At 42.4% G+C, this 15,317-nt stretch overlaps 1 protein-coding gene across 5 annotated transcripts in view; it reads right to left on the bottom strand.

Moving 5' to 3' along the window:
- MCTP1 (multiple C2 and transmembrane domain containing 1) overlaps positions 1-15,317 on the bottom strand; it is a 614,838-nt gene that overhangs the window by 184,789 nt on the left and 414,732 nt on the right. For all 5 annotated transcript variants that reach the window (XM_062212394.1, XM_062212396.1, XM_062212397.1 and 2 more), the window contains 2 exons: positions 9,747-9,933; positions 4,979-5,072 (listed from right to left, as the gene is read on the bottom strand). In XM_062212394.1, coding sequence (XP_062068378.1) covers positions 4,979-5,072; positions 9,747-9,933 — 281 coding nt within the window. The remainder of the gene's footprint in view (positions 1-4,978; positions 5,073-9,746; positions 9,934-15,317) is intronic.

Genomic DNA, 15,317 nt, shown 5'->3' with positions numbered 1-15,317 from the left:
TGTGGTGATGTGAAAGAACAGTAATGATTTCCTCTCTTTGTGAAGCGTTTGTTTAGTCTCATTCTTATAGAAGAGATTTATGTAGAGTTAGCATTTATCACATGCGTGTGTGTCAATGTTGCTTTCTAAACATGATAAGACTGTCAGGTGTTGGATATTTTTGATGCATTATAATTGGATGAAATTTCTTTTCAAAGTATACTATCTGCTAAAAGTTCTCCCCGAAGTTTAACTAATAAAAATGTGAATGGAGACATTAGCTTGCACGTGGGACTAAAGTACACTTTGCTTGGGAAATTTGCAATACACTTTGTGTTAAGGGTTAAAGTGTTTTGTTTCAAACAATGTAAGACGTTAAGCTGGGAAAAGTTAAGAAGTTAGGGATGTCTATACATGTCTTTATTTGGTAAATTATTTTACCCTGATACTCTGTAAATATCAAGGGTTTCTGCTCTATTTCATGCAGTTCATCCAATGGAACTATGCAGCGCTTAAAGGCTATGCATTCTCTTTTCTTCCACCAGAGATTTTAAATAATGATCATTATTCAATATGATGGTGACAATTCGGGGCACGTGAAGTTAAGTGTCCACACTGCTGCAAGTCTACAAAAGAAGCAACTTAGCTACTTCTTCCAGGGAAACAGCTATACCTACAGGCCACCTGAAGCCAGAATTGCAAAGATCCTATGCCACTTGCCAGAGGAACTCACGGAAAGTTAATTTTTTTTAAGGACCATATCGTGTGTGCGTCATATATAGGTGCTTGGCATTTCCCGAACTTTCTATCCAACTTTCAAAGAGTAGACCTGTCTTTTCCCATGCAGCTGTCTTTTCATTTTCGTTCTCTGAAGAGACCCATAATATTCAGGGTGAGGGGAGGGAAATACCAAGACTAATAAATCCGAATCTCTGTATAAAATACACCTCCGTGAGGCACTCAAGCTGGAAATCACAGGAACCAATAAAAACGCAGGCAGCCTACTGATAACGAGGTCAGAAATACAAATAAATTTACTTTTAATGAAGACGGGAGGCGCAGTCATCAAAGTGTTAAAATTCATTTCATGCATATCTCATTTGCTTCTTAGCTGATATTTACCGCGCAACGCTGTGAGAAAGTAGAGGCCTAAGATGCTCCAGATAAATGGCTCAATTAATTGTACAGAGGTAGACCTCTTTGAGCTGAGCCCGAGCTGTGAGCTCTTTATTAAAAGCACTATTCTGTAGCCTATAACCTTGTGTCTTGACTCTTCTCTGCTTTCCAATTTAAACAAGTCCCCATGCGGCCTGCTCTAAAGGGCTTTGTCTCCCTGTCATTGTTAAGAGAGCTGAGGCATCCTGGAAGTGTGAAATCAGACCTGATGAGTCGAACGGTTCCCCAGGGAACGCTGGACTGCGGCAGAAGGTCAAAGTCATGGGCCGAACCATCTAAAAGTGTCTGATCGCCGGCCTGTGACACAGCAAGTTGGGGGTGGGGGGCTGGGGGAAGAGGACTGAAATTGAACACATCTTAATTAAAGCCCACAGACAGCAAAACAAAATGTTTTCTAGGCAGCCTGTCAAATGGGGCTTAAATTTAGCTCTGCTAATGAAAACGAGCTGCTAACTGTTATTTCTTAAGATAATAAGACTCTCACGGAAGCTGATAAAAAAAAAAAAACAACAAAACTGTAGCATGTCTTTTTCTGCTGTTTGTTACTTAAATATTTTCCAACAATGAAGACAGTTTTCCAAAAGAAAAAACATGGGCGAAGTCTATGCAAATAAAGGGGTGGTAAACACCTCTCCTAATAACTGAACTGGTAGTTTCCAGGGCTACAGAGCAGGTGAGACCCAAGTCTTTATGCATGGGCTTGTGTTAGAAAAAGATATGCCCATTTAATGGGACGATTTAGGTGACAGGGGCTGTTAATTGTGAAGTCTCAGTCTCTCTCTCTCTCTCTCCCTCTCCCTCTCCCTCTCCCTCTCTCTCTCTCTCCTTTTTGCTCTCCCTCTCTCTTCTATTATTTCCTGAAAGAGATGGTGCATTAATTGAAGAGATCAATTCACCTGCGGTGGAGAAGTTTGATATTAGTGTACCTTTCAGTGCCTTGAAAAGGTAGGGCTCTTTTGAAAGGTTTCACAATTCTCCCATATCGCTGTTGCTGAAACCGCCCGGCTGGTCTCCCTGGGGAGGGAGAGCCGGGCGACAAACACAGGGAAAACGAAGGGGAGGGGCTGCAGAGAAAGAAGTCTTTTCTCTTTCTTACTGAGAACTTGAAAGCACCACTAGGCCAAGTCTAAACACTCGGCTAAGAAAGCCTCCCTCGGCAGGCAAGAGAGGACTTGCGATGTTCTGCTGAAAGCTGAAATTAGGCTCTGCTAAAGACCAAAAAAAAAAAAAACAAAAAACAAAAACCAATGATAATGAGAAGCTGGAAAAGCCAGAGTACAGCGTGATCTGCCTCCCACCACCACCCCTGCCACTGGCCCATCTCCCTGTCCAGAGTGCCCAGTCGTAAGGACCCTTGATGAGCGGTCTAGGGACTCTGCCCTCAGGGAACGCAGGGCCAGCCTCTAGGCTTGGCTCTGACCGTGCAAGAGGGACATTAACCTTTGCACGGTTGGAGGAGAGGTAAGCAAAGCGAGTTGCAGCGAGCGCTATTGCGCCGTCACTCCAACTTTCTCATTCCCGAAGGATTGAGCAGACCGAGGTTTCAAAACGCCAGCACCACTTTCTCAGGCTGAAATTTCAATCCCCTCTTGTGCCTTGCTCAATGCGTGTGTATGTGTGGGATTTGCCAATGGAGGCCTTAACCACCAGAGTTAATCTCTTTTTAAAATCTGTATTAACCTTAATGATTTGAAGTGCACTGTCCAACACTGAGCTATTGAGATGGCAGAAAAAAACTACCCTCGACCATCAACAGTTTATTAGGGACTTAACTGAAGTGACCACTGTGGCTGTGTTTAGCTGAACAAGCCTATAGGCTTTTTGTGGCAAGGGAAAGAATTGAGGGTTTCATTAAAAAGTAATTTGTGCTTTATACTCCCTCATTCAAAGAGACTCTCAATTGCTCTTTATTCACCCATTATCACAATGTTTCTCAATGACTGTGCTGTAACAAAAGAAAAATTTTACATTTTGAAAGGGAAAAATTCTTTGTCATTGCAGTAAGATTGATGGCGATTTCAAAGATTATAGAGAACCTTGCTCTCCTGCTCTCATATTTAATGATGGAACTTCATACTTGAAACATTTTTGCTTTGACGATGTGAGTTTAACTTTGTATTCAGATCATTACAATATTTTTCACGTATGGCCAAGTTCTGGAAGTTTCTCTTGTTAGAAAAGCATTCTGAAGCCAAGGATCTAGTAATAATAGCCTCATTTGCATCAGATCAGAAAGTACACTTGATTTAATATGGAGAGCTACCTGTGATTTCCAGCACCCCTCCTCCATCCACAACACTTTTAAATGCTTTTAAATACCAATTTGTGCATTTGAGGACCACACCATTCGCTCAGTTCCCTCTTTTCCAACTATTATTGCCGAAAATTGTGTCGAGCTGGCCTGTGGTCCATTAAGATGTCCATCATATCTTTAGAGTTCTTCTTTGAACAAGTTAAGAGATAAAGTACACAAAGATCCTATTTATGTCCCCAATTTAATGACAGACACCAGGGAGTATCAGAATATAGACACACATGTATAACACATGTATATGTCTATACATAGTGCATCCTTTCCACAAGTGTTGATTATTTTAAACACCGATGGTATATTCAGACCTCTCTGACTCGAGTGCATGAAATTCCCACTTTCTGGCTCCACACAAACATCATGAAGACCACAAAGGTTCCAAGAGGGAAGAAGGTCACCGCCTGAATTATCCTCTTGGCTCTGAACACTTCAACACCTCTCTCGTTCAATTTAGAGCACATTAGATTATAAGGTCAGCACGGAATGGAAAATCATTAGATTTATATCCCTAAAACTGCAGGAAAGAAATGGAGACTCTGGTACTTAGTGGTCCCCAAATTAATGTTCATTCCGCCAAATCAAAAGTCTGTCTCATTGAATCCTTGGGGGAAAGGCGATTGTTAGTCACATCAATTTACACAGAAGCATTAGGAAAGAGATATCTCTATTTTTTTGCAGCTTTGAAAGAAGATGTACTTTAACTTCCATAGAGGCATATAGGCCATCTGGGTTAATGGATTTTGCATATTCATGAAGTTTTAAAATCAATGACAGCTCCTCTCCCAGAGAAGACAAACTTATACGATCGCACTCAACGTGTACAATGGGCAGGTACATGCACTTCAGAAGTAAATGCTACTTGAATTTTCTGTAAGAAACTACTGTGCTCAGATTAACTTATTACCAGACTAGACCTAGAATCCCTAGACAAGGAAATGACTAAATGTAGCATTCACTTAATGAACATTCACATAAACTAATTGTTCAGTACCAAGAGTGAAGTCAGCACACCAGTATATGCAAAGAGAATGCTAATTCCCCATCCCCCTTAATTTTTCTAGGGATGCCTATTCTGAAGGAGTATTTGACAGTTGTTATCTTCTTGGTTGGTTACTTGATCATTATCTCTTTAAAGAAACTGTAAACACACATCATTTAAATTTTATCACACAAGAGTCACAACTGCTGCTCCTATGAGGGACACTGAGACTGTCAGAGAGGGGATGACCCAGCATGGCTTCAATACCGCCATCATGGCAATACTTGGAATACACATTCCTACTCCACTGATGAAGCTCTGGAGCTAGCAACCACTCTGTTCCCTTGCTGCTGCTTTCTTTTAAATACACGACCCTGCCTTGAAAGAGCAGAGAGAGTATAAAAAAATCGGGATCTGCAAATCTTTTGAAGATCAATCCTGAATCTCTACATGATTTTCGTTGTTGACTGTTGCATGGAGGAGACTGTGCCTTTGCTTGACCTATGCAGTAGGAGAAGTGTAGCATTTCCTACCTGTGACGTCAGCGGCCATCAATCCTTCTGCTCGGATGACCTTCACCTGGAGAAATCCCACATCTTTCAGGTTGTGAAAGATCCGCAAGGGGCCCTGAAAGACCCCAACAGTGGTGTTAGAGGAGAAAGGTCCGAATGGGTCTCAGCGTGCTGAGAAAACACCAAGTTTCACGGTTTATCTCAGGATGCTGCTTCAGGGGTTCAAAGGAACATGTGTATTTCTCTAACACAAATTACCCCTCCACCGTCATGGATGCAAGCACACGCGCACGCATGCGCACACACCCCCATGCGTGCACATTTATGTAGGTAATTGTTTCTACATAGATTTTCTAAAAGAATAAAAACCCCTACATTTATTTCCCATGAATAATCATCAAGAGATGGTGAACAATAAATTATAGATTAGATATGTCTGTCTTCTTCCTTCAACCCTCTCTACCAAAGCACTCCAAGATACCTTTCATCTGTGAATGTGCTGGTTTAGAGATTAATGCTTCTTTATTGCCTCTAACTTGTTGGTTATGTAACAATCTTCAGACTTGGGGGAATAAGAAAGTCAACATTAAACTAAGTATTTTTCCCTTGTGTTTTCTTATTGGTGAGTTTTGGAAATTAGTTGTGCTAGACAAAGGGTACATTATTGACTGATTACTTCCTACTATTTGATTCAAAAGGCTGAAGTAGCTCTATAAACCTTTTAAGGAAAAGGCTTATAGAATCTTTGAAAATAAATCAAAATGATGACTAAAAAGAAATTCAAAGCAGTGAGTAAATTTTCTGAAATTTTACAGATTTATTGCTAGGTTGGTAGAGGAGTGCAGGTATGGAAACTTTGATAGGAGAACCAGATCCAAATGAAAAAAACTTATTTGCCGACATATATTAACCATGTTTTAATAAATGTAATACTTGAAGGTATTAAAAGAGGGAAACCAATGCAATGATTCAAAAGTTTGATGGGCACAACTATTTTGAATGTAAAACACTGATATGCATTGGTTATTTTACACTTCAGTGCATTTTTCTTATGGCAAGCTCAGCACTATACTAAGTAAATAAAGGTATTTCTTTATTATCATCTTTGAAATGTTTCATGATGAAGGAGCCTAACCTAGCATTACATAATAAAGTTATCCAGTAAAATGTTACTAGAGTAAAAAGCTTTGCATCTTTGTGTTAATGTGGGCATACTGACAGGTCAAAGCTTCCTGCGATCCGAACTTCATCACTCCCTGTTTACGCTGAAGCTATGACCTTGGTACAGGCAGAACAGGAAACGTAGATATGTGTGTAATCTCATACTGGAACTTCCTGAAAATAAGGTTTAGCACGCGGATTAACTCTTAATCTTTTATTGTCTTTAAACAGGTGTTTATCACCAGCAATCTGTTTAAAATAGCCAGATGATAGGGTTCTGTGGAAACGCACGCCTCTGTCCATTTCACTTCCTGTAAATGAAGGCTTTACCGGCTGGGCTGAACACAGCAGGCTGATAATTCAGAGGTCTGCAGGCGTGTTGTGTTCCTGCAGTAATGAGCCAGTTGGAGAAGCGTCTTATCTCAGAGCTCGCCCGATGTCATAAGCCAGATAAGTCCCCGACCCTCATGATAGGGAATCCGTTCCGCAAGAGAGTCCTGTACTTTAATTTTCGGGAGAGATTTAAGCCAAGTTTCATTGTGACTCCAACAAATATCCCCAGTTCTCACGTCTGCGAGCCATTTCATACCGGCAACCTCAGCGCAACCGTGCACTGTCCCCCGTTGCCTTAGCTGGGAGCCCCTGCTTTCCATGTGGAGGGGTAATTATTGTTTTATCACTTCATTTCCCCGGGTCAGCTGACACTCAGTAATTTATTGCAAATTTCAACTGTTGAGGCCAGTGACACATAGATTATAATAAGAACTCCAAAAAACAAACTAACAAAAAATGTAAAGATTATATTTATATATATATATATAATCAGTTTAAAAAGATAACTTTAAGTAATGGTTCATCAAGAAGTATTTCTGCCTTGTTATTTATGGTTATTTTAGAAGGTCTCAAAACCTGGATGGCTTCTGAGGCCAGAAATTTCCATAGCAGAAGAATCTATGATTTGCTGTGAATCCTTTCAGCCCTCAATAGATGGGAAAAGATTGAAATGCTCTGGAGAGGAGTCCTCTTTATTTTTTTAATGAAAGGCTGTATAATATATTTTCTCTATGGCTGCAGCAGCTGTCAGAGAGAGCACCTCAGTTCAGCTCTATTACGGGAGAGGCAATACCCCATCCTATGGCATGGAGATGCTCTGAGGGGCCAGAGCTGATTGACAGCTTGTCACCGTGACGTCTTATTCCATCTCTGTTATGGAGAAAATTAATGTCACACCACCAGCCTTATGACTTGCTGTCATCTTAGAGCCGCTCACCTTTTATCAATGCTCTAAATAACATTTCAAGCCCATCGTCTCAACGGTGGACAATCCGGTCAAGGGACATTAAATCAGATGACTGTGAAATGTCATAATAAAAACGGAATGCTAACAACTTCTTCTCTAAACTAGCTCCTCTGGTTTTTAAACTGTGACAAGGGGGAGCAAGGGTTCAGCACACCCACTCTGAAAAGGTCACACAATCGCTCTTGGCCTACTACCCATTACCACCCGCCCCCATTGACCTTCCCTCCTGCCCTCCCCCCAAAAAAAGAAGAAAAAAATGAAAAATGGAATTAGCCGTCTTTCCAGGATGTGGTGATCAAATAATAGCTCACACAGTAATGTCTGTTTAATTCGCAGGGCTTCAATGCGTGGCGAGGAACAGCTGGAGGACAGCTATGATGAGTTTTCTCAGGGCTGTTGCCTCTCGGAGTGGGGGCAATTCGTGTCCTTTCCTGATCACAAACAGTGCCCGCAACTTTTTTTTTTTTTTACAAACACACATGTTCTTCCGGGAAAACACAGAAGAATTCTCCAAATGAATCATCTCGTTTGTATGTTTCTTCCAAACAGGTGATATTTCAGCCACGAAACAGTATTCATTCATAATACTCTCGACAAAGAGGTTGTGCACGAAGCCCTAAAATCTAAGTCTTCGCCCTTTATTGCTGTAATTATAACACACGTGCGGCACTCTGTCTAGAAGCTTCTAAGCATGGCCATCTACAGAGGTAGGTACTGGCCTGGCCTCTAATTCCAGGATGAAAACGAGGGAATTTCACCACTTTTGAACATGTTGAGTAGATACGTGGTTTGAGAATTAGCTGGGACGGCCACATCCTATTGAACATCTTAGTGAAATAACATGTCAAAGAAGGCATGGGAATGAGTAGTCAGTTCTGAATGGAAAAAGCCGCTTGAAGGAAGTCCATCAGCAGAAAGAAAAAAAAAAAGTAAATCAATGATAGGTGGATGACTTCTAATTACCCGGGCAGCAGGATCATTTTAGTACACGGGATGACTTCAGGATGCAAATCTATCATCACCACTATGATAATACCTCGAAGAATTCTTATGCGTATATACCAGTTAGAATCTAAAATCATTTCAGTTCCTGAGGTTCACGTCTGGTGATAGGAGAAGACATTTTGGTGGGTACCCAAATGTGAAATTGTTTTCACAATTGCAATTATTTTTAGGAGATGTCATATAATACCTTAGGTTCTTAGGTGCTTTAAAAAATATATATACTGTGTAGCCTCACTAAGTCACCTCTATTAAACTGTTTATGATAATGCCATTGGTGGGTGCGTTGTACAAGCATTAGCAGACAGCTGATTCAGGGGAGATAGCCAGAATAAATTTGCTGAAGCGTACATCCTGCTAATCTGTTTGAAGAATATTGTACGGCATTAGTACCAGCACTTCATGTTATCTGCACAGCCTGATAAGGTACATCTTTATTAAATTCAGTTATTGGAAGGATGTCAGTCAGCAAATAGGAATATTTTAAAATCCTAAAAAAAAAAAAAAAAAAAAATGAGCCATGCTTTGTTAGTCAGAGCTTGGTTTCATGGCAGAGTGTCTAGAGGGACCGTCTAAACACCTGGCAGCATTGTACAATACAAGCTTTGTAATTTTAAGTGGAAAAGCTTTTTTTCCCCAGCTTCCTGAGTTCTGAGGCATTTTCCTTTCTAAGCACTGCGGAGAGAGAACAGTGGAGTAAGAGCTCCCCTCTCTGTTGATTCGGCAGAACTGCATGGTGGGAAACAAGATTGGGTTGTGCATATTTGCGTTTGGCTGTTTTAGTGACTCATTGTCCTACCCTGTCACCCCACATTCCAGCCAAGGAATGAAGCTCTTTATCACTTTATTTCACACTCAATTAAAAAAAAATCAAGGGAAGGAAGTGACGCTTTTCTAAGCAGTTGAAAATTAAAATCTATCCTGCGACTCCTCTCCAGGAACCAAGCTTACTAAGTGACATAAAGGCCACAAACTCCAAACTTGCAAAGACAAAGCCAAGTCCATGACAACGCTAAGGAGTGAGGGAACTGCTCTTAACGTTGTGTAAACTTGACTTGGCTTGGTGGGAAGGCTTCCCGTGGGATAAACGCTGTGCAGAATCTCAGCTCTCCAGACCTCGCTCTGGGAGCGATTCTTTCTGGAGAACAAGTCTCCAGCCCGGCTGGTTAGCAAGTGCTCCACTAGGCTCTGTGTGGCATGTGCGTGGGCCCCGCTCTCTGCTGTTGCTCCTTTTCCCACCAGACAGCCCCTCAGAAATCCTTCTGGCCCCCAGGGTATCCTGTTCCCAGCCTCATGCAGCCACACAAGACGGCAGAAGGTACGTACGTATCTCTTTAATATCTCCTCCCGTTCCTTCTGGTCCTCCACGGAGTTGCTGGAGAGGTCAGAGATACTGACAGTGGCCGAGGCTGTCAGAGTGACCAGCAGCACCAGGTGTCCCTCACCTTCTTCCAGCTGCAACTCCAACTTGTGTGTCTGTTCCCTACTGAGGGCTGACAGGTCGACCTGGCACCTGGAAACAAATGTTCTCAATCAGCAAAGTGGCTTTTCCCCGCCAGGGGCCACATCGGACAGCCGAAGCGCGGGCTATTCAGAGCCATGTGAAAACCCAGCCACCAGAAATGCCGTTTGGAGCGCTGGAGGGAGAGGTCTTTCATGTCGGCTGACTTTCTTCACCCAGACCCAGATTATGTTAGAGCCAGTAACTGCTTATTTCCTGTAAGATACGCACAAAAAGACCATGCTTATCTGAAATGGGATTAGTAGCTGGTTGCCATCCTTGGAAAGTGTGGTGGGTGGGTGGGGTTTCCTATCCCTGGGTGGCCTGGGGGACTAATGGAGGGGTTGGCTTACAGAAGGAGCTGCCTACAGAGGCAGGCGACCAAGAACCTTAACTCTTGTGTCACTTTAAAAACAACAGTTGGGGGCTGGCCCTGTGGTGTAGCAGGTAAAGCTGCCACCTGCAGTGCCAGCATCCCATATGGGTGCCGGTTCAAGTCCCAACTGCTCCACTTCCAATCCTGCTCTCTGCTATGGACTGGGAAAGCAGTAGAAGAAGGCCCAAGTCCTTGAGCCCCTGCACCTGTGTGGGAGACCCAGAAGAAGCTCCAGGCTCCTGGCTTCGGATCGGTGCAGCTCTGGCTGTTGAGGTCAATTGAGAAGTGAACCAGCGGATGGAAGACCGCCCCCCCCACCCCCCCGCCGCCTCTCCTCTCTCTGTGTAACTCAGACTTTCAAATAAATAAAGAAATCTTAAAAAAAAAAAAAGACAATGGTTGTTTCTCTGTTAAACCTAAATGACATCAGGCAGTGAATAGAGTATGTACTATAGTGATGCCGAAAGCTTTACAATTTTAAAACCATGCCAATTTATTAATAGTACGCTGCAGAAATCTAAACAGGAACATAAACCTGCCCAAAAGCATTGCAGCTCAACTGGGATGCAGCAGAGATCCTAACCGCGGGATCAGAAGTGGGCTGTCCATGCTCTTGGTGCCACACTCCCAGATTTCAATACCTTGCAGGTGCATTCATAAAAACATCCATGGAATCTGAAGTGACTGCAAATGTGGTGACCACGGATTTGACAGCTGAGAGGAAGGTGGCAGACATGAGCAAAAGACATTTAAGACAGGAAACAGCCCACCACAAGGGTGAACATTTCTGTGGGGTGCCCAGCTATTACGGACACACAAAATTCTTGCTCCTTCTTTTTCCTCACTCTGTCCAATTACTGTGGGTTGTTCTGCTTTGAAACCCCCATCAACGGGGTCTCAGAGCTTGTGGTTAGGTTCAAACAACTCTGCAGCATGATAAAATCCAACATTGACCTTTAGCTTTGCCTGTTGGTTACTGTGAGAGATGGTTGGGACTAGACGCAAATGCAAAGAAATGGCCCGGTCACTGGCAGCGAGTCTACGTGTGCGAAGTGGACTATGATTGAGAAAGCGAGAAATCAGAGTTTGCACCAAGGCTGGAATTGCCAACCTCAGGTTAGAATGTTCCTCAAACAACCTCAGTCCCTGCTCTTAGAAATTCTATTTCATGATGTTCCCAGGCTGTCTCCTTAAACTCTAAAGGGTGAAAAAAAAAAAACACAAACTATCAAATGCCTTATCTGATGTTCACAAAATTTATTAATAAAAATGTTGTACTTTGACAAAATGTTAACACTTTTAGTTGGACATATTTTTGGGGTATCCTGTGATGTTTCAACACATGCATGTATCATGTAATGTCCAATCAGGGTAAAGACATCTAGCTCCTCAAACTTGGAATATTTTATGGTGAAAGCATTCAAAATCCTACCTCCTAGCTTTTAAAGACAAATATACAGCACATTCACATATCTATAGTCATTCCACTGTGCAGTACAATATTCTACTACTCTTAATATTCTACTAGCCTGATTTTAATCAGGACTGCTTATCAACAACCCCTGAAACAGACAGAGGGTTAAAAAATGTAACGGTGAAAAATACCCGTTCACAAGTATTGGCTAATAAAAAGGAAGACCATGGACCTGACTTTCTAGAGAGCTGTCCAGCACCTGACAGGGTGTCTGGCTGTGGTCGGCCGGATGTGAAAGAATCTTTGCTTTGCATCAGGAAGGCGCAGGACATGAGCGAACTGAACAGGCCTTGGAATTCAGACTACTGTTGGCTTAACACAGCTGGAACCTAGAAGGACCCTGCACTCACCCTGTTCCTTCTTCCTTTCAGGCGCTTGGTCGTGTTTCTAGATGTCCTCCGTGCCTCTTCCTCTACGTGATACCGCATCACTCTTAAGATCAAGCCTACTCGAGGCTTCCCTTCTCTGCTTATTGCCACTTTGCACTGGTCATGGGGACGGACGCTGGCCAACTCTTCAGCTGTGTCAGAGTCATTGCATTTCCTGCTTTAGAGCCGGGCAGGGTGTGCTAACGATAATTTGGTCCAAGAATTACAAACTGGCCGTTTTCAGATGGTATCTGATCCACCCCTGTGGTGTTTTTTGCTTGTAGGGCTATAAAAGTTCTGAATCTAAATAATTTTCAAAATACAGCAACTATTCTCTAAGTTAGTTACTGTCCCCCAAATTGCCTATTTTTTATAGGTGGCATATTTAATTTAATCACTCTATCTGATTCCAATAGTCACAAGGATTTGTGAGCCCTATTTCAGCAAAAACACGGAGAAGCTATGCGATGTAACGGAAACACACAGCTGGTTATCAGCAGAACCAGGGCTCGAACCTGGGTCTGTGGAATCCGATTTTGGGTCCCCCACCTGCCTAGACTGGTCAGCAGCTGACCAAATGTACGTCTCAGGAGGAAATGTGTGCAGTCAGTGGCAGTTCTCAAACTGGACAGCGCCCTGTTTTTAACAGAAAAAAATGTCAGTTTTCAAATATGTATTCATGTTATTTTTCACGATTTTTAGATTTATATAAACTAGGAAAGAAGGCTATAAGTTATTGCTCTTGTAAGAACACCAAGAAAAATTTGCAAATTGAATTTTTTAAAATGATGATACTAATACAATCTAAGCTATAAATTTATGGAGAAGATCTGTTCTTCTGATGGTAAGTAAAATTTTCAGTTCTGGGTATACTCATAGAAAGCATTAATGTCAAGTTCTCTCTAGTACACAAATGTTCTGGACAGGAATGCAGTAACTGACTTCAAGGTTCTTCGTACCAGTTGAGGTTATTCAGACCTTGTATTTGGGTAAAGATTCTGTTTAGGAGCAAGATGCCATTTTAAACGAAGTGGGGCCTATAACTAAACAAAATTGTCTTGTTAACTTGAGGATAAAGTTGACATTATCGCCTCACTAATGGGTATTACATCAAATTATTGCTGGAATTAAAGGAAGAAAAAGCGTCTGCCACCCTCTTGTAGCTTCGGACCAATATCTGCAAAGATGGAACTCGTGTGGTGCAGTCTGTTGCAAAGTGAAGACAGTTTCACCTGCTATGGGGCAGGCAGGCTCTTCTGTATCAGGTTCGCCTACCCCACCGTGTCCACACAAAGGAAGGACTCACATTGGTGTCAATATCAAAACACTAAATGGTATCCCACTGGCTCAGTGTAGGCTCGCATTAGTAGTCTTACATTGCTACCAAAGTGAAAATGCAAAAGTTAAAAAGCAGTGATGCAAATTCATGAAATCCAAAAAAAAAAAAAAAAATGTTCACAGATATACACACAGAGAAAACAGGGCAGGATCAGGAAACCAATTCCCTTGGTTCTAGCCCTCCATTTTTCACTAATTAGTTGTATGACCTTTCTCAAGGCAACATACTCTCCTGAAATATAGTTTTCTCATTTGCAATTATGAATTAATTGAAATAAACTGTAAACTTTCAAAAAGCCCAGATTCCAAAATTTGGCATAACTCTGGTCATGTTTACACTTGCTTCTTTATTTATTGGCAATTCTCCAAGTCAAAAAAATCAAGAAGTCGAAATTATCTTACAGGGAATAAAGTATGATTACTCAGATGTATTACCAAAAGAGGTTCCTAACGTTATTACGATAAGGAATTTAAGTTCAAATTGTATTGCAAGGTGGGCCTCAAAGGTCACCATGGGAGCGGAGGTGAGAAAAGGGGCCGTGAACTCTCTTCCTTGATTCAAAGAGCAGGTCTCTTTGCATCCGTTTTATATTCGGGGTTGCACACATGTGGTTTGGAAATTTACCTGAGAAATCTTGGGCAGCTCCCTAGATTCTGCTGGACCCATGGTCTCCGGAGCCCTCAGCTGCTTCTTCGGTTGTGTCACTCCAAAAAGACGCTGTTCATCCTACATCGTGACCAAATGATTTTGCTTGGGGCTGCTGGAGTCTTCTACTACGACTGGCCCATCCTTCACTTGCCCAGATGGGCTGGGCACTCTCCTTGACTGCTTCTGAGTTGTGCACCCAACACCACCTGCCTCAATCTTGGAGCTTCTGGCTGCCAAGGGCACCTCTGCAAAGTCCCACCATGGGGATGGGACCTGGCCCCCAGACCCACAGCCACAGCAGCTGGACGAAAGGGCACAGCCGCTGTTTCCTGGTGGGGTGAGCTTTGATCCAGGGAAAGGGGATGGGAAGGTAATTTCTACACTTCTTCCCAAAGACTGCTCCAAAACATCATTCTCTGTACTTCCTGTCCAGACATGCAAAGTGGATGCACCTGCTAAGCAGCCACTGTGTCACTGAAGCAAGGAAAATGCAAGCAACCTAGTAACCCATTCCCTTTACTGCTTCCGGGTCTTCCCTGCCTCGTGTTCTTTGTCTCTCATTCTCATTGCCTGGGATTGTCCCTCCTAATGAAGCACAAATGTTTAAACATTGCCTCAAATTCTGTTTCCTAGAGAACCTGGGCTAATGCAAAAACTACCGATACAGTTCAATCCTCTCACTTATGGATGTCTAAAACATAAACCTAACCATGTCCTGCCCCTGGCTTCCCACTACCTCTGAAACATCCTCAAGAAGTCAACAGTGGCTCCACAACCTACCACCAGGTTGTGTCACTTGCTGACACACACTTTCTACTTGTCATCCGAGACAGCTTATAATTCCCCCACCATCCATGCCTGGGCTCATCCATTTCTTTATGTTTGGATGAGGAATCCCCTCTGCCTCTGTCCAAGATGATGAATCTACTTATCTTTGCTTGGCTCATTTTTTTTTTAACCAATTTTCATAGAAATAACTTGGATTGTCTTTTTCAATGCTTTGACATCTTGAGGGCAGGGACAATGTCTTATTATCAGCACCTAGAATATATAGTTGGTATTCTGTATGTATTAAAGTATTTATGGAGGTTCAGAGAGAGCAAAAACAAAATGCAACAAGACTTGACAGTAACAGAGCCTGGAGGAACACATAATATGCTCATTTTACTGTTTCTATGTTATCTGCCTAGA

This window comes from Lepus europaeus, chromosome 15, assembly GCF_033115175.1.
Source record: "Lepus europaeus isolate LE1 chromosome 15, mLepTim1.pri, whole genome shotgun sequence".
Taxonomy (NCBI): Eukaryota; Metazoa; Chordata; class Mammalia; order Lagomorpha; family Leporidae; genus Lepus; species Lepus europaeus.
Note: the sequence above shows the minus strand (reverse complement) of the source record. Positions and strands in the feature narration are given on the sequence as shown.